We start from the raw sequence: 19725 nt of genomic DNA on the forward strand, positions 1-19725 counted from the left end.
GCTAGCGGCCTTTGCGACGACACACCTTTGAATCTTCACTGCTGGTTTGGCTCCTCCAGACTGGCTCCCGCTCCTCTGCAAAAGAGAAGCACCCCAGACCTTCCTGGTCTGCACCAGAAGCAAGTCCTCCATTCTTTGTGGGTTCCGCTTGCCAAGTCTTGGTGAGTCCTAGTTCGACTTCGACGCCGCCGACAGCAAGAGCCTTCGTGGGACAGCTCGCCTCCTGGTCCTGGTCGTCCTCGACGTCTCCTGGTACCCGTGGCTGCTGCGACAAGCTTCACCTCTTTACCTGCAATATTCACGACATCGCCTGGTTCCTTCCTGGTTCCACGTGGTCACTGGCTAGTGACCCAGACTCTGTCCCTTCTGCTTGCAGGTATCCTCTCTTCTTGATCCCAGCCTTGGGATCCACCGGACACTCTTCACTGACTGCCTGTCAGCAACTTTCCTTCAGGCATCCATAGAAGTCCACGACGAAACCCGACGCAAGTTCACACCTATGCACCCGCAGCCCGTGGGCTAGGTAACTTGGGTACTTCGGTGCTCACAAGGGTATTGACTATCCTAGGGTCTAGTTTCCGAGTCTCGACTTTCTAGCTATACCAGAAGTGTCCTAAAACTGCTTATTTCTAACTGCTAGTGATTCTATTGACTTTTACGCATTACGCGTGAGTGTTTCCACTCTGCACCTGAATCCCATGGGCCTCCCACTTCCTAACTGTTGGTAGTGTAGTGTAGCCCCAGCGATTCCCTAGGCCTATTCTATTTCCGTGACAGTGGTCCTTATACCACTTCTTTAGTATATGGTTTGCGTGGCCCCTAGGGCCTAACTGTATTACTTACCTGTGTGACTTAATGTATGCTTAAATAAGACTGTGTTGTACTTACCTCGAATCTCATAAAGAGTGCTGAGGGTTTGACTAGAATAAATACACTTTATTTTATATATATATCTGTTGTGGTGTCCTTTCATTTGGTATTCAAGGGATTATATATGGTATCACAGCTGGCTTCACATGCCATTCAGAGTTTAGCCTAAGACTGCTCTTGTCCATGCTACCACTAGGATAGCTGGTCTATAAGGTTGACTTTACAACCAATCACCTTAAGGGTTGTTTGGACTGATATAAGGTGTACACTAGAACTAGTGACATCATACATCAGGCCAACTTCTCACAGGTGCCATTCGTCCCACCCTTGCCCAGGTTTCAGGACCATTTTGTTTCGGCCTGGGATCCACGCTGGGACGCGGCGCCGGCTCAGCCTCGGCCGGCGCCGTTCCCGACGCCGTTTGTTCCTTCTCCGGCTCCAGCTCTGCCGCTGCGGTCTGTACCCCATGCGACAGAGGTGGAGGATGACCGGGAGGGGTCCGAGGACCCTCTTGCCCTTCAGTGTGACTCCGAGCAGGACTGGGTGAATGACTTGAGGATGCCGGTGACCTCGACATCTCCTCTGACCTGGGGTTTGCTTCTCCCCCGCCTACCATGCAGGAGGGCGCCTCCTATACAATGGTTCTCCGTCGGGCATCTGAGGTCCTCAACCTTGATCTGCCTACGGTGGCCCTCAAGACTAATCTCCTCACCGAGGTGCTCCAGACGGCGTCCACTTCGTTGGAGCCCCTGCTCCCATTTAATGACGTCCTCACTAACGTCTTGTTGGGCACTTGGTCGCGGCCAGCCACAGGGGCACCTGTGGATAAGAATGTCGCCAGGTGTCACCGCCCCGTGCCTGGTGACCCCACTTTTCTGATCACTCATCCTACACCTGAGAGCCTGGTTATCCAAGCCTCTGCGTCACAGAGTGCCTTTCCCACGGCTCCGCCGGATAAGGACAGTTCGGTAAGCGGTTGTTCTCTTCGGCCAACTTGGGGCTGCGGTCAGTGAACCCCGCCTGCTTATTGGGCCGCTATTCCCACGCAGTCTGGGATACAGTTGCACAGGTGTTGCCTCAGTGTCCTGAGGAGACCCACGCTCTGCTGTCCCAAGCTGTTGCCGAGGGTAAGGATGCGGCTAAGTTCACCATTCGGTGTGGTTTGGACACCGCAGACTCACTGGGTAGGGCGATTTCTACGACTGTGGCGCTTCGTCGCTATGCCAGGTTGAGATCTACCGGGTTCTCACCAGATGTCCAAAGCTCGCTCATGGACATGCCCTTTGATGGCACTCGCCAGTTTGGCGTTAAGGCCGACAGTGCCCTGGAGCCTTTTAAGGACTCGCGGGTCACGGCCATGTTCTTGGGTCTTTCTGCAAAAAGCCTGGCCGCTCCTGGTTTTCGTTCCTTTCGTGGCACGTTCCTTCAGCAAGCCTGTGCAGAACCAGCCTCGCTGCGGCTTCCACAGGGGCAGGTCTTGGAATCAACGTGGGGGTCAGTCCAACTCTGCCCCTGCTGTTTCTACCTTCAAACCTTCCTAATCCGAGCTTTGTGAAGCACCCCACGCCGGTGGGTGGCAGGATCTGCCACCACCTCCCCAACTGGCGTGATATCACATCAGACAAATGGGTGTTGCAGATCATCCGCAGGGGTTACTCCCTTCCCTTTCAGTCCTCCCCTCCAGCCATGCCACCTCGGTGCCACCACATGTCGAGGGATCACTTGGTACTTCTCCAACAGGAAGTCACAGCCCTCTTGGTCAAGGGAGTCATCGAGTGCGTTCCTGGGCCGGAAGTAGGGAGTGGTTATTCCCACTACTTTCTGGTCCCCAAGAAGGACAAAGGGGGCCTGCGCCCCATCTTGGACCTCTGGAACGTCAATCGCTTCCTCCAGAAGGAGAAGTTCAAAATGCTGACTCTGACTCAGGTCCTGGCTTCCGTCAACCCTTGAGACTGGATGGTAGGGTTGGACTTGCAGGACGCATATTTTCACATCCCCATCCTGCTGGTCCGCTGCGTTACATGCGGTTCATGGTAGGCCAGGAGCATTTTCAGTTTACCGTGCTCCCCTTCGGCCTTACCAGCGCCCCTTGAGTGTTCACGAAGGTGATTGCGGTGGTCGCAGCTCACCTGCGCAGGTCAGGGGTGTCAGTCTTCCCTTACCTCGATGACTGGTTGTTGAAGGCGGGCTTGCCCCAGGCAGTCGTCAATCACCTTCAGACTATAGCCGACCTCCTGCAATTGCTGGGGTTATCCAGTATTGGGGTATCTTTCATAGATTCACATGCCTGAATCATTCCCCGTCGCCGAGGCGGGAGTCCCCAGTAAATAAACAAGTAGTGCCAAAATGTTAGTAGTAGTAGTAGGCCCAAAGAAAAAGGCCTAAAGCCTATATCTTAGAAGCCTATCTACCTCATTATGCAAAAGGACCAAGAATTTTGGTAACAGCCAATCAGACACCAGGATCCTTCTAGAACCCTCTCAGCAGACCCAGTTCTCCTCAGATTTTCACCGCACGTCGTGTGGAAGGGAGTCTCCCTGAGTGCCACTCAGTTTTTCAACTTTCTTCAGCATGTCTGATAAGAAGGCCTTGTTTAAGTCCTGCAGAACCTGCGCCAGGAAGAGAGTCCATGTTGATGATCAACATTTGGACTGCATCTACTGCCTCTACCCCAAACATGAGGCAAAAGATTGCAAGATTTGCCGCACCTTCCCTACCAAGACTCTTAGGGATAGGGAGGCGAGAGTGCTGTTGTGGCTGAAATCCTCTTCGGCTGAGGAGGATGACAGAGCCTCTACTTCTAGCAAGAGAGCTAGATCGTATGACAGCTCTTCCAGTGAAGGGAAGAAACGCCTTAAATTTTCCCATTCTACTTCTGAATCAGCGCACTCACCTCAGGATTCTGCTGTTAAGGACTCTAACAGTCCTCTGCGATTTCTGTCACCTCTTCTGCTCCTTCATTGATGGAAAACATCTTGACGTCGGCCATTACCTCTCCTATTCTGTCGACGAGGATTACTATCCTGTCAAAAAAGCCCGTCGTCGAGGTATCGTCGACGAAGTCCTCGTCGACGAAGCCAGCATCGAACATATCGACGCCGTCGAAGAAGCTTTCTTCGTCGAAGAGGGAAGTGTCGACGAAGATCTCATCGTTGAAGTTCCCGTCGACGACGATTCCGCAAGCAAAAAGCCTGTCGACATCGAGCCCGTCGACGAAGAGCTCATCGACGAAGGCCTCCGTTGACGTCTACCCCGTTGACGTCGACCCCGTTGACGTCGACCCCGTTGCGACCCCGTCGACGAAGACCCCGTCGACGAAGACCCCGTCGACGATGATCCCGTCGACGATGATCCCGTCGACGTCGGCCACGTCGATGATGACTTTGTCGACGATGGACACTAAAAGCCTATTAACATCAAAAGTATCCACATCTACTACGATGCCAAGAGATTTACCTGTTCAGTCTTCGACATTTACAATGGCGCCCGCTCATTCCACTCCTATTTCCACCAGGAGTTTTCAACTGAAGACTTTTCAAAGGCATGATTGTAGCGATATTTCGCCGCTTACTCCCTCACATCTCCTAGAAACATGTGTGCAGGGTGAGGATGATGACTGAGGATGACTAGGACGAGGGGCCCTTTGGAGTTGCTCGCCATCCTTCTGAACTGCACATCAAGTGTCAAGATGATGAGGAGGAGGACAATTATCAGGACCATTACTATCAGGGAAACATTGTCGTCCTGCATCATAGACCTTACTACAAACAACCTCGTCAAAGTGAGATGTCACAGATTGCAGATTATAAACAGCGTTTTCCACCACAGCCAGTCATTAATTCCACAGGTTCCGCTAACTGCGCGGCAACCGGACCCATTGCCCTTGACTGAGGATCCAGTCCCAGCACCTCAACTGCCTGATCCTCCACAGGACCCGCGTCAGGCTCAAGATTCAACCTCTGACGAAGAATTCGAAGATGGTGAACTACCAGATCCAGCAGATGCTTGGGATTCATATATAATCCCTATGCCTTCGCCACCTACCCCTCTACCATCTGATTCGCCCCAGAGGATATAGGGGGATTTCATAACGTTATGCAGCGGGCTGCAACTAGGTTCCACTTGCCGGTTACCATTGAACAGTCCGACTGTTTTCTTCATGATTTTAAGGAGGAGTCAAGGAAGATCATCACAAGAGCTATCCCAATCATTGACTACATTTGGAAGGAAGGAGTCAAAATTATGAAAAACCCTGCATCAGTGCCAGCGGTGCTTCCACGGATAGGCAAAAAATACCGTGCTCCGGCCAATAGTCCTTCCTGCCTCATTGGCCATCCTCGGCCAGATTCGGTTATCTCACAGGCAGCCCAACAAAAAATCTAAGAATCCGGCAGCACCTATTACTACACCCCCAGATAGGGAGGGGCGACGCCTGGATTTAATTGGCAAGAAATTTTCCATGTTGGCAGCTGCATCCATCAGGGCAGCCAACTCGTTAGCGATAATAGGGCGTTATGACCGCCAGATGTGGTCAGAAATGGCAAGCTTTATTGAGCTCATTCCAGAGGACAACAGACAAGATGCTCAAAGTTTTGTTGGAGAGTGAGCGTGCAGCATCCGAGACTATCGACTGCGCTCTGGATATTATAAATACTAATTTTCGACAGATGGCTGGGACAGCTGTTCTCAGACGCCAGGGTTGGCTTAAGGCCACCACCTTCAGACCAGAAGTCCAAACGAAAATATTGGATATGGCCTATAATGGCGAATCATTGTTTGGAAAACATATAGATGACGCACTCCAAGCAATAAAGATCGATACCGCAAGATCCTTGGGCTCCTTGCAGTACAAACGCGGTACCTTTAGAGGAGCAAGAGGCCGCGGTTTTTCGTCCAGAGGAGGGTATCTCACCCAACAGAATAGGTACCAGCCTCAATATCGACAAACCTATCAGTCTTCGTACAGACAAACCAACACGTCTGGTTTCTCTCGTCAAGGCGGACGAAAAAGGTCGAAGAATCAAGTAAGAGACAACACAAGGAAGCAATGATTTCTGCAGGGCGCCTTCAACTCCTTTTCCCCTCCCTGTGGGTGCGAAAATTTCAACTTTTGTGAACAAGTGGCAAGAAATTAAGTCGGACCAGTGGGTTCTGGACCTGGTTCGCAACGGTCATACCGTAGTTTGTCACCAGGCCACCCAAAACACACCCAAGGGACCCCCTCCCCCTCGTCTTCACTTACTATTCAAAGAAGCTTTAACGATGCTCCTCAAGAATGCAATCGAGAAGGTTCCTGCACTTCAAAAGGGGACGGGTTTCTATTCCCGCTTTTTTTCCCCCATCAAGAAGAAATCAGGGGAGTGGCGTCCAATCTTAGACCTTCGCAATCTGAACAGATTCCTCAAGAAGCAGGATTTGATTGATTGATTGATTGATTGATTGATTGATTGTCTGTTTTTATATAACCTTGCACTTTATAATTGTAAACGCTATAATGACAATCTGCATGATTGTTCTCAGCATTTTCTTTCTTGTACTGTATTACACAACCTTGCACTTTATAATTTTAAATGTTATAATGCTAATCTGCATGATTGCTCTTAGTATTTCTTTTTTTTCTACTGTATTAATTGAATTTCATTTGTATTCTTTATTGTATTGTCATATTTGAACTCTCAATAAAAAAATAATAAAAAAAAAAGAAGCAGGGATTTCGCATGGTCACTCTGGCAGAAATTCTAGGTTGTCTCAACGAGGGAGATTTTCTAGCTTCTTTGGATATGGAAGACGCTTACTTTCACAAGCCAATACATCCGAAGCATCGCAAGTGTCTTCGCTTCAGAGTGGTTGGTGCCCATTATCAGTTCAAAGTGCTCCCGTTTGGGCTAAAATCTGCCCCAACGATATTTACGAAGTGCCTAGCTCCCGTGGCAGCAGCGTTTTGATCCCAAGGAATCCAAGTCTTCCCGTATTTGGACGACTGGTTACTAAAGGGTCCTTCGGAAAACTCAGTCAAGACTGCCGTGACAACATCTCTTTGTCTGTTCCACTCCCTGGGGCTTACTGTGAACAGGAGCAAATCTCCGTTCCACCCAAGGCAGGTCCTTCCTTTTCTGGGAGCTCTGCTAGATACTGTCCGCTGCAAGGCATTCTTATCTCACGAACGGCAGGTTAGTCTTCAAAAATTAGCAATACTGATTTCCAAAAGAAGGTCAGTTTCTGTCCGGATGTTCGTGTCGCTCCTAGGGATGTGCTCCTCTGCAATACACCTCGTCCCTCTGGCACGGCTTTGGATGCGACCCTTGCAGGAGGAGTTACACCTTCAGTGGCAGCAGGCTCTGGGTTCCTTCGACGACATCCTCAGAGTCACTCCAGGCATGAAGAGCGCTCTAGGTTGGTGGTCCCACATACCCAACTTAGCAGAAGGGCTCACTTTCATACAGAAGGTTCCAGACTTTGTCCTCACTACGGATGCTTCCATGGAAGGATGGGGAGGTCATCTCCAAGACTTACAGAGACAGGGGAAATGGTCTCCAGAGTACAAGAACAAGCACATCAACAGCCTAGAATTGCGAGCAATTTTCCTGTCTCTGCAAGCTTTCCTTCCAAGGATTGCAGGTTCTTCGGTTCTGGTTCGGACAGACAACACCACCAGCATGTTTTACATGAACAAGCAAGGAGGGACAAGATCAGCAACTCTATCCACAGAAGCTCAGGACTTGTGGGAATTGGTCACACTCCACAACATAACCATCAGAGCAGAACATGTCAGGGGTCTCTGCGATACGTTAGCGGACATGCTCAGCAGATCCCAATCGGATTGCCACGAATGGGAGCTAGAGCAAGCTCAAGTGCTCAGAGTATTCAGAGCTTGGGGCACACCAACACTGGATTTGTTCGCCACAAAAGAAAACAAGAAATGCCGCTTTTATGCCAGCAGATACCCTTAACAGGGGTCAAGGGGGAATGCCCTGTCCATGCGATGGTCAGGGATTTGTGCTTACGCTTTTCCCCCAATACCTCTAATACCGAGAGTCATATGCAAGATGAAGTTGGAGGGCTGTCGACTCATCTTGATCGCACCCAGATGGCCACGCCAGTACTGGTTTCAGGAGCTTCAATTATTATCCCAGGACCAGCCGATCTGTCTTCTCCCGACGCCCACAATGCTGGCAAGGAACAGAGGTCAGGTTTTCCACCCAGACCCTCAGTCCCTACATTTACACGCATGGCTCCTGACTTCTTAGAATTTAAGGACCTGGATATCCCTCAAGACTGTAGGGATATGTTAACGAAATCACGAGCTCACAGCACGATAAAAACTTAGTCTAAAATGGAAACGGTTTTGCTGTTGGTGTGAAACAAACCACGTTCACCCGGTGGAAGCTCCTGCAGAACAGATCCTCCCTTATTTGTTACATCTGGCTAGATCTGGACTTTCTTTCCCTTCAGTCAAAGTCCATTTAGCTGCACTTTCCAGATTCAGAAAAGGTGCTCATGGCCCTTCTCTGTGTTCATCCTCTTTAATTAAGCAGTTTATGAAAGGGCTTTTCCGGGAGTTTCCTCCGATCAGACTTCCGCCACCGGAGTGGGAACTCAACACAGTCTTAATGCAATTAATGAAGTATCCATTCGAACCTATCCACAAGGCGGATCTCAAATTCCTTACCTGGAAAGTTGCCTTACTTCTGGCCTTAACATCAGCTAGACGAGTGAGTGAAATTCAGGCGTTCACTGTAAAGGAACCTTTTCTACACTTCACTCAAGACTACGTGCATCTCCGAACTAATCCGACTTTTATCCCTAAGGTGCCGTCACAGTTTCATCTTAATGAACCGGTGAAGTTAAAAACTTTCTTTCCTTATCCATCTACTTCAGTGGAGCGAGCCTTTCACTCTCTCGATATCAAGAGATGTCTTAAATTCTATCTTCAAAAAACAAAGAACCTTGGAAAGTCCGACCAATTGTTCGTGGCTTATGGTCAAACTACCCTGGGAAAGGCAGTGACAAAATCCACCATTGCCAGATGGATAGCCTCAACAATCCTTTTCTGTCATGACAAAGCTCACAGGCCGTTGGAACGGAAACCCAAGGCCCATTCCACAAGAACAGTAGCAGCGTCTACAGCATTGTTTGCTGGAGTGACTCTGGAGAATATCTGCTGTGCTGCGACATGATAAAATGTCCACACTTTTACGAGACATTACTGCCTCCAATCTACGCATCAAGACGATGCAGCAGTCGGACAAGCTGTCCTGCGACTTTTCCTTTGAGATAATTTCAGGTACCTTTTTTCAAACTTTTCACATGTAATATGTTGATATCTTTTAGTATGACAATGCAATGTTTTACAATTATGAATTGTTGCATTTTTCAAGGTTATTGCTTTACATGTTTTCTCTTTGTAGCTTACATGTTTCGAATTTTAAGATGTTTTTTTCTTATACCTCTTGTCAACGAGTTGTGGATGCAATTGGGGAGTATCAGCACTAGCCTCCCACCATCCGCAAACGACTGTATACTTGGTATACTGCTCGCTATTCTGATTCAGGCATGTGAATCTATGAAAGATACCCCAATACTGGATAAGAAAACAAGTTACTTACCTGTAACTACAGTTATCCAGTATTGGTATCTTTCATAGATTCACATGCACCCACCCTCCTCCCCGTAGAGTCAGTTCTCTATATTTTGGAACGTTTACTTCCCACTTGTGCTAGGAAAATCTGAGGAGAACTGGCTCTGCTGAGAGGGTTCTAGAAGGGTGCTGGTGTCTGATTGGTTGTTACCAAAATTCTTGGGCCTTTTGCATAATGAGGTAGATAGGCTGCTAAGATATAGGCTTTAGGCCTTTTTCTTTGGGCCTACTACTACTACTAACATTTTGGCACTACTACTTTATTTACCGGGGACTCCCGCCTCGGCGACAGGGAATGATTCAGGCATGTGAATCTATGAAAGATACCAATACTGGATAACTGTAGTTACAGGTAAGTAACTTGTCTTCTTCTCCATCAATGTGCCAAAGTCGCACCTGAGTCCCTTGCAGAAGCTCCCCTTCATCGGAGCCGTTCTGGATTCAACGCTGTTTCTGGTTTATCCTCTCGAGCAGTGAGTCCGGGATATTCAGGCTATGATTCCGATCTTTCAACCTCTGTCCCGGGTTTTAGTCAGGATGACTCTCTGGCTTCTGGGCCTGATGGCCTCCTGCATCCTGCTGGTGACACAGGCCAGATAGCATATGCGTGCTCTGCAGTGCGACCTGAAGTTCCAGTGGGCGCAGCATCAGAGCAACCTGTCCGATCATGTCCAGATCTCGGAGGGCACTGCACGGCAGTTGCAGTGGTGGCTCACGAATCGCGATTGGAGCAATGGCAGATCACTCTCCCTTCCCCAACCGGAGCATCCTGGGGTGGGGAGGCCATTTGGGAGAGGCGGAGATCAGAGACCTCTGGTCTCCGGCGGAGTCCCGGCTCCATATCAATCTGTTGAAGCTTCGGGCGATCCGACTTGCACTGAAGGCATTCCTTCCCTCTGTCGGGGGAAGTGTGGTGCAGGTGTTCACGGACACCACCACCGCCATGTGGTATTGCAACGAACAGGGCGGTATGGGGTCCTGGACCCTATGTCAGGAGGCTCTGCGCCTCTTGACGTGGCTGGAACATCAAGGCATCACCTTGATGGTTCAACACCTGGCGGGTTCTCTCAACGCCAGGGTGGACTAACTCAGCCGCCGGTGCTTGATGGATCACGAATGGCGTCTGAGCTCGGACGTGGTGCAAGGTCTCTTTCAGCAGTGGGGAGAGCCTTGGTTAGATCTATTCGCCACCGAAGAGAACGCGCAATGTCTTCAGTTCTGCGCATTGGAATTTCCAAGGCAGCACTCGCTAGGTGGCGCTTTTCGTCGCAAGTGGAGTTCTGGTCTATTGTACGCCTTTCCGCCTATTTCACTTCTGCCCAGAGTGCTGAAGAACATTCGGCACGACCGGGCCCAATTCATCCTTGTGGCTCCGGATTGGGCACGAAGATACTGGTATCCCGAGCTACTCCGCATGGCGATTGATTCCCCTGATCCATCTGCCTCTTCGGAAGGATCTTCTGTCGCAGGGGACGGTCCTCCACCTGAACCTGTCCAGCCTCCCCCTCCATGTGTGGAGATTGAGCGGCGGCAGTTGACAGCTTTCGATCTTCCTCCCGAAGTCTGTGATGTCATTCTGGCAGCCAGGCGTCCCTCCACTAAGACGGTATACGCCTGCCAGTGGAACAAGTTTGTGGCATGGTGCGCAGCAAAGTCTGTGGATCCCCTTTCTGCCCCTCTTTCTGAGTTCCTTCTGTTCCATCTCTCCTTGGCCCAGCAGGGCTCGGCTCTGGGCACTATCAAAGGTTATCTTTCGGCCATCTCCGCCTTTCTAAGGCTTCCAGATCAACCTTCTCTCTTTAAGTCCCCAGTTAACCGTTTCCTGAAAGGCCTTACGCACACATTTCCTCCTGTGCCGTTCATAATGCCTTAATGGGACTTGAATCTTGTCTTGACCTATCTGATGTGCGCTCCCTTCGAGCCCCCTCATACCTGTCCTTTACGTCTTCTCACTCTTAAGACGGCTTTCTTGGTAGCTATCACCCCTGCCAGAAGAGTGTGTGAGCTCCAGGCTCTTTCTTCCAAACCTCCTTTCCTTTCTGTTCATCCAGACAAGGTGGTTTTAAGGACCTGTCCTTTTTTGCCAAAGGTTGTCACGCCCTTCCAGATCGGGCAGACCATCACCTTGCCAACCTTCTTTTCGCCTCCGCATCCTTCAAAAGAGGAAGAGCGGGTCCACCGTCTGGACCCAAAACGTGCGCTCTCGTTCTTCCTGAAGCGCACACAACAGTTCCAAGTGGATGTCCAGCTCTGTGTTGGCTACTTGGGCGCTAAAAAAGGTCGGGCTGTGCACAAACGGACCATCTCATCTATCTCTGCATAAAGGCCTGTTATTCGTTGGCTCAGAAGGAGCCTCCTGTGGGGCTGCGTGCCCATTCTACCAGGGCAATGGGTGCCACTACTGCCTTGGGATGTGGTGTCCCCTTGCAGGATATTTGTCAGGCAGCTACGTGGGCCTCGCACACGTTTACCAAGCATTACTGCCTTGACAGTCAGGTCCGGAGAGACGGCTTCTTTGGCCGTTCTGTTCTCTGTGACTTTCTGGTGTAATCTATTCGCAGACCCACCACCGGGGTTGGTATTGCTGGGGTATCTATTCTAAGGTAAGGAATCGATCACTAACGTGTCTCTTTCAGATGCACAAGTTCCTACTTGTGTAACAATATATCTGTAAGAGACATTAGTTAGTGATAGATTCCTTACCGTCCCACCCACTCTCCCCATTCTGCGAACTTATTTCTAGGGTTAAGGTCATCCCTTTCAGGGCCCGAGTTTTCTTGGCACCAGTGGTTAGTTTCTTGCATGGCTCTGCGTTCCTGGCGCGGAAAGTCGTGTACAGAATTGACGTCAGCACGCATGGGTGGCGCCTAAGTAGTCTCTGTGACGTCATCTCGGCGCTTGCGACACCAGCGACGGACACGGAGCCGCACGACGCCACTTACTGACGCGCAGGGGTACTGCTAGCAAAACTTTCCAGGTCCAGTCTGACGCCTGGGTATATTCTAAGGTAAGGAATCCATCACTAACTAATGTCTCTTACAGATCTATCGTTAAACAAGTAGTAACTTGTGCATCTGGCAGGATCATTGAATGCCAGAGCGGACAAACTCAGTTTAAGATGCCTACTGAGAACATGCATTGTCAGCAATTTTGCATTCTGGAGTCTCCAAGGCGACTCAGTCGAAGGTGCTTATTTTCTTGAGTGGAGCTCCGGCCTCTTGTATTCCTTTCTACCAATACCACTTGTGCCCATAGATCTCAAGATGATCAGGAACGACCGGGCCCAAGTCATTCTTGTGGCTCTGGAATGGACATGGACAGTCTGTATCGTGAGCTGTTGAGCATGACCACTGGTCCTCCAGTCAGGCTGCCTTTTTGGGAGGATCTTCTATCACAGCAACAGGTGCGTCGTTCTTATCCTGGACATCTGTCAGGCGGTACCATTGACATCACTACACATGTTCACAAAACATTACTGCCTGGACAGTCCAGTCTGTCATAACTGGCACTTCGTCCGTTCGCTTCTGCAGGATAATTTGGTCTAATCTAGTTTGCAGACATTCCTTCGGATTGGTATTACTTGGGTATCTATTCTAAGGTAAGGAATCTGCGGCTAGAATTCTCTATCAGATGAACACATCATCTGGTAGAGACTATCTAGCCGCAGATTCCTCACTGATCCTCCCATCTTCCCTGCTCTGCAAACGTGTTAAAGTGTACGGGATACCTTTTTCATAGCCTTAACCTTTTCCACACCAGTGGGCAGTTCTCACTGTGGCGCCCTGCTCCCGGTGTGGAAAGTCACAAAAGTAATTGACATCAATGTGCCAAGGTGGCGCCTAAGTTGGTACTGCGCGTATAACATCCGGGGCGGACGCCACTGACATGGAGCTGGATGACAACACCTACCAGTGTGCAGGGGCACTGCCCAAAAGTCTTGTGGATCCAGTCTGATTCCTGAAGATATTCTATGGTAATGAACTTGCAGGTAGATAGTCTCTACCAAATAAGACGTTGTCGAAGGTAAGTAACTTGTTCTTTATGAACGGTATCTTGACTTGAGGTGCTGTTGGTGTAAGAGGATTTTGGCCTAAAACAGTTCAGTGGTAAGGACTGACGAGGAAGATTAAATGCTGATAACCTGAGTAATGAAGGTTACAGTAAGTATTATTCTTCATGGTCTTATCTCCCCACCCTTGCTCTTCTTAAGGTAATGTACTGGAAGAGTGGAGTATGAAGACATACAAATAAAAGAAAGATTTACAGCCAAACATTTTTGTGATAGTCTTCCATGTTTTTTAGTACAGGTGCTCATCTAGAGGCAGTAATCCTTAACATGTAAGGACTGTGATGAGGGAGACACGGATTTGCTGTAAATAAGTCTAGCTGTAAGGAATCGGGTCATCACAAGTTCCGATTCCCAAGAGGCTACTATTCAGTTAGCTTTGTTTTCCATGAAAGGGTATGGCTACACTAGTGGTTTCCATATTACGACACAAAGCGGTCAGCTATGTATAAGGACACATTTTATGTGGCTACTAGTCTCTGTACTCTAATTATGGACATAAAAGGATTTACCTGTCATAGTTCGACAATCTTATATGTCTTTTTAAGAACATATTTTGGATAGCCCTTCAATCTGAGTATTTGGTGAAATGTCTTTTTCAGTTCTTTTCCATCTATAAAAGTATCCAAAAGGAATATTTTTTTTAACATTAATCGCATATGGTCTGAAGAATGATGATGTGGTCTATAGGTTTTGAAAACAAATTACTACATAGGTTTCTCTTTACTACAGTGTTTACAAATAAAGAAAATTGATAAATGTGTTGAATTTTGAATGGCTATTCCATTATTTCAGCGGACGCTTAAAATACATTTGTCTTTTCCATATTTTGAACAATGATTTATAGGGATTATGTTTGAATTCAACTTCTTTTCCATCAAATGCCATCATATATGTTTGTCAAATGAGGTTCCCAGTTTGTATCCCTAATCGCTGAATACAATTTTTTTTAATGTGAAACTTTGAGTATTGTACAGTGAAAGACTTGTAACCCTAGTAGGGTGAGTTTTGGGCTAAAGAAAATTATGAATAACTTAAACTATACTCGTGTAGTTTTTCATTCAAAGTGACTAAAAGTTCCTTAGCGTGACAAAAATCGCATTGCTCATTGGGATTAATCAAGTTTGTGTAGTCTTTTAAATAGACAGATTTTTTTTCCACAAGTGTGTGAAAGAAACTATCCATGTAGAATGATAACAGTTCCATAATCAAATGCATCCCTGATAGTATTTGTTTTCCTCGTACAGCCATACATTCTTACAGACTGCACCTCTGAATGTTATATCTTTGCAATTCTTCCCCCTGTAGATCATTTGATAGATAAGCAAAAGGTGAAGGAAAGTGAAACCAAATCAAAAGATCTGGAAAAAAAGGTAATTAAGAGAGCTGTAATTTTTAAAACTGTCTGATCATAGTCTTGCTGCTAATATTGTTGCTGCCTTTTTCAGTTTTCCTTTTACTTCTTTGCCAGAGTTCTGTTTTTTAATATTGTTTTGCACTCTACCAGACTATTTCAGGACTATTTCACATCCATATTATTGCACAATAGATAAAATAATTTCGCTAAAGACAGTCATCTATCTGCAGCCCTTGGCAAAGGCCTGACTACCACTGGCCCCTCCAATCCTTTGAATTGAATGTTTGTTTTTGCTTTTTGAAGTTCCCAAGAAGGCTTTCTCGGGGATGCATTCTGTTGAGAGTGGAGCACAGGACTTGTGTATGCCTTTCCACTATTAACTCTCCTGGCCTGAGTTTTGCAAAGAATCAGGAATCATCAGCCTCAGGTCATCCTAGTCGCTGTGGATTGGGGCCAGGAGAGAGTGGTACCTAGATCTAATCTCTGATCAGACTGCCACTTCGGGAGAATCTTTTGTAGCAGCAGGGCAGGGTCTTGCACCTGGGCCGGCACAATCTACATCTTCATGCGATGAGATTGAGCAGCTGCAGCTAATACATTTGGACCAACCACCTGAAGTCGTGGATGGCATCTTGGCGACCATACATCCTTCTGCAAAATCTTTTTATGCTGAACAGTGGGACAAGGTGTAGCTTGTTGTGGTACCAGTAACACATACCCGTTGCAGGCCAACCTGTTGGATGTTTTGATATTTGTGCTGTCTGTGACCCAACAAGAACTTGCAGTGGGCACTGTTAATGGTCTTTATCCACTTCCCAAGAAACTATACAACTGCAGCCATTCAGATGGATTCTATAACATTAATTGTAGTCATAAATGATTCTTCCAGGGCACAGTAACATTCAGGAGAGAGAGTGTTTATTTAGACCATAGTCTTTAAACACAATGGGAACATTCGATCTGCAGCACCAGATCTACTCTAAGGCTTTTCGTTTTCTGTTTCTTAAACATAAAAATAACCAGAGATTCCACAGAAGATAAACTTCTTTAAAACCTATGCTCCACAGAACGAACCAGCACCTTGACCAGAAAGTGGAATGTCTGGTGTAGAAAAAGACAAAGGCTTAGTGAAAGGAGAAATTGGGGAGCACAGATAAGGAGATGATCAGCGGGTTGACTACCATGCCCCTAAAGAAGGTAATAAACGTTCCTGTTTTGAAGGAAGTCCTCCACACCTTGTATGCTTTTTTGTTCCTCTATTTTCCCGAACGTAGATGTTTCAGCCCCTTCACTAAAAATGTCAGCGGAGAGGCACTTTATATTTAAATTGCCCTTGCATATTGCTATCCTCATCATAATTTTTTACTCAGAAAATCTACAGTTCCATCATAGTATATATGTAATTCAAAGACAAACATTATCTATTAGTAGGCAGAACTTAGCTTTTTATGTGAGCTTTTTAATAGCTATGTGACGAGCGTGTCCGAAAATGAATATAAATACATGTTAAATTACTTCGGTAGAAACCAATCTTTGTTTTTGCTAGGCTTTTCAAGATAAAATTGCACTACAGAAATGAATCCGTACTTCTGTGCACTTGTACATTGCCAATGCTTATTTCCTGTCCTTGAGTCCATATGCCAGCATAATGGGAACCAGCCAGTTACCTATTTTATCATAAAGGGCAAGTAAAGAACAATCACATGTAATCCTCTCTGTGCTACTGAAAAAACACAACCCAAATTTATCGACTGCCTTATAGCTGTGAAACTGCTTGGTGGAAGAATGCCCGAAATCGATTTAAGATAAAGTGACCTCAAATATAGAGATGGCATCATGTCCAGATATCTTTCCCAAATAGATGCCACTTTATGTTGGAGAAATGCTGACCCAAAGAGCTGTCATGGATATAGTTAACTATTTCTAATAAGCATGAACCCAGCATTTTCTTTTTAGTATCCCTTTAGTTCCCAGTGTACAAATATTACAATCTGACCAAATTAAAGTGTAGCCCAGGTGTATCAAAGTTCCCTTTCAATAAAAAAACAAAGGGAGAAGAATAGTGTTCGAAGCATATGAGCTGCAGATTACACACTTGTGCATAGATCGTCATCTGGTGTTGGGCCCGGATGATTGAAGTTTGTTTTTCCTCTTGAAAAGTCTTTGGAAGTCACGAGGTCAGTGACTCCTCCTTTGGATCGAATTGCGCATGGGCTTCAGCTCCATCCTCAGATTGTTTTTTTTCAGCCATCGGGCTCGGATGTAATCTTCGCGCTCCGGTTCCGAACAGCTTCCAGTTCGACTATCGACGCGCAATCCTCACCCCAACTCTCGGTATTGTTTCGATCACGAACTCCCCACTCGACGCGCCTCTCATCGGCAAGACCTTCGGTTCCAGTCGTCGACGGCGGCCTTCGGGCCTACCCAAGCTCCGGTCCTGGCTAATGGAAAGGACTCCATTTAAAAAGTGCCCTCGATGTGGGTCCAAATTCCCCCACACTGATGTCCACGAGGTATGCAATCTCTGCCTCTCCCCGGTACACGAGGCTCGAGACTGTCCGGCGTGTAAATCCTTCCGGTCCAAGAAAACTATTCGGGACCGAAGAGCCAGAAGAACCATGGCACACTCTTCGGCGATCCCGGGCGACATCTTCGGGGAAGGCGTCGACGCTCCAGAACAACACACCGACGAGGGACTCGTCAGCGCCTCCGAAGCCGACGATTCAGATGTGAAGGACATCACTCCGGCACAGAGGGTCGTGAGTACTGATCTACCCCCCACACCCTCGCCGGCACCGAAAAAGGCTTCGGTCACGCCTTCGCCTCCGAGCCTAAGCAAGACCAAAGACACTGCCTCCCACACCGCACCTTCGGGACCGGTAAAGAAGCCAATTAAGCCTTCGGGCGGCTCGGGCTCGAGCCAGCCCACCGTTGGTGCCGATTATCACTCTTCGGCACCGAAAAAGAAACCGGCCTCTATCTCGACACCGAGTCCCGCACCGCAACACTCGGGGTCGAAATCCAGCTCCTCGGCACCGACCCCATCTTCGGTACCGACCAAAGCACACATGGCCACTGGCACCGACCTTTCGAAGCCGAAATCCATCTTGGCGCCTACTAAACAATCGGAGCTTTCTAAGCATGGTTCCAAACACTGAACCAACACAGATCAACCTAAGAAACCAACGGCCCCGACGCCTTCGGCGCCGACGGACCAACCAACCTCTCCAGAACTATTTGCACCGGATCCCTTACAAAAAAACACTAACTAAGGATCCCAAAATTGGACATTTGATGCTCTCTATCAAAAAGAGACAGAGAAACCTGCTCTGCCTCCACCTCTAAAAAGTAAGGACTCTGCTACCTCCCCTTTCAGAATACCTTCCCCACCTCCACCACCCCCTCCACCTCCACCTCCACCTCCACCTCCACCTCCTCCACCCCCACCTCATCATTCCCTAACCCCATCCCCGGATGATGATGATCAGGGGGTTCCATATGATGACATAGGAGATGTGCCCCAAGATATACCCACAGGGAACCCCACTCCCACCGGATCCCCAGACCCATGGGACGATTATAATATCCCTGATATCCCTAACGTCCCACAAGACTATCTTTACCCTTCCAGACCTTCTCCACCAGAAGACTCCTTGGGGTTCAACCATTTACTGCAAAGGGCGGCACACTACCGTGGGGTAGATCTACATACCGACCCCCGTGGAGGAGGATTTCCTCCTAGATACATTTGACACCACACATAGGGCCACTTCCATATTGCCTATGCTCAAAGGTGTAATAAAACATGCGCCGGAGATCTTTAAGGACCCAGTCAGAGCCAGGGTCATTAACCCGCGCATTGAAAAGAAATATAAAGCCGCCCCAACAGATCCCTCCTACATCAGATGGCCAGCGCCACTAGATTCCCTGGTAGTATCCACAGCACGAAAAAGGGCCAACTCCCAGGCGTCAGGCGACGCACCACCACCTGTCAAAGAGTCTAAACTCTTGGACGCATCAGGCAAGCGTACTGCATCTCAAGTGGCCAATATATGGCGTATCGCCAATAAACAAGCACTACTTGCGAGGTATGATAGGGCCCATTATGACGAGTTAAAAGCCATAATGCACCATCTTCCTGATAAATACAAAGCTAGGGCCAACGAGCTAATTCAGGAGGGCAAAACAATTACTAATACCTCCATACGTTGTGCCTTAGATGCAGCAGACACAACCTCTAGGGCCATCAATACTAGTGTCCTCCTCCGTCGCCATGCCTGGCTAAGGATATCCGGTTTTAAACCAGAGGTACAAGCCTCCATCCTCAACCATCCCTTTGACCAGGAACATCTGTTTGGCCCAAAAGTGGATGACTCCCTAGAGAAAATGAAAAAGGACACGGCAAAATCCATGGGAGCCTTACAATCTCACCCTCCCAGACGCTCCTTTCGCCGCTCTTCCTTTCGGAGCACATCCAGAAGCTACTCCTCAGACACCGCTTCCACTTCATACAAATCCCCTACTCAGTTCACATTTACAAGGGGTTACCAAAGAGGCGGATACAGGGGCAACAATAACAAAGGCAGAGGCAAAACAAACACCGCCCGCTCTGCCACCGCGCCTACCCAATGACTTCCCTCCACTTCCCCCAGACCATCCCACTCCGGTCGGGGGCAGACTCCAACATTTCCTTCAGGTCTGGACTACCATCACCTCAGACAAATGGGTAACACAAATAATTCGGTCAGGCTACTGCCTAGAACTAATATCTACCCCCCCAAACATTCCACCCAG

The 19725-nt window shown here is 48.1% G+C and overlaps 1 protein-coding gene across 1 annotated transcript in view; it reads left to right on the forward strand.

Annotated features, from left to right (window-relative positions):
- Positions 1–19725, forward strand: part of DIAPH1 (diaphanous related formin 1) — an 867093-nt gene that overhangs the window by 464940 nt on the left and 382428 nt on the right. Inside the window, exon 14 of the mRNA XM_085617784.1 lies at positions 14883–14947. Coding sequence (XP_085473910.1) covers positions 14883–14947 — 65 coding nt within the window. The remainder of the gene's footprint in view (positions 1–14882; positions 14948–19725) is intronic.

This window comes from Triturus cristatus, chromosome 7 (assembly GCF_964204655.1).
Source record: "Triturus cristatus chromosome 7, aTriCri1.1, whole genome shotgun sequence".
NCBI lineage: Eukaryota > Metazoa > Chordata > Amphibia > Caudata > Salamandridae > Triturus > Triturus cristatus.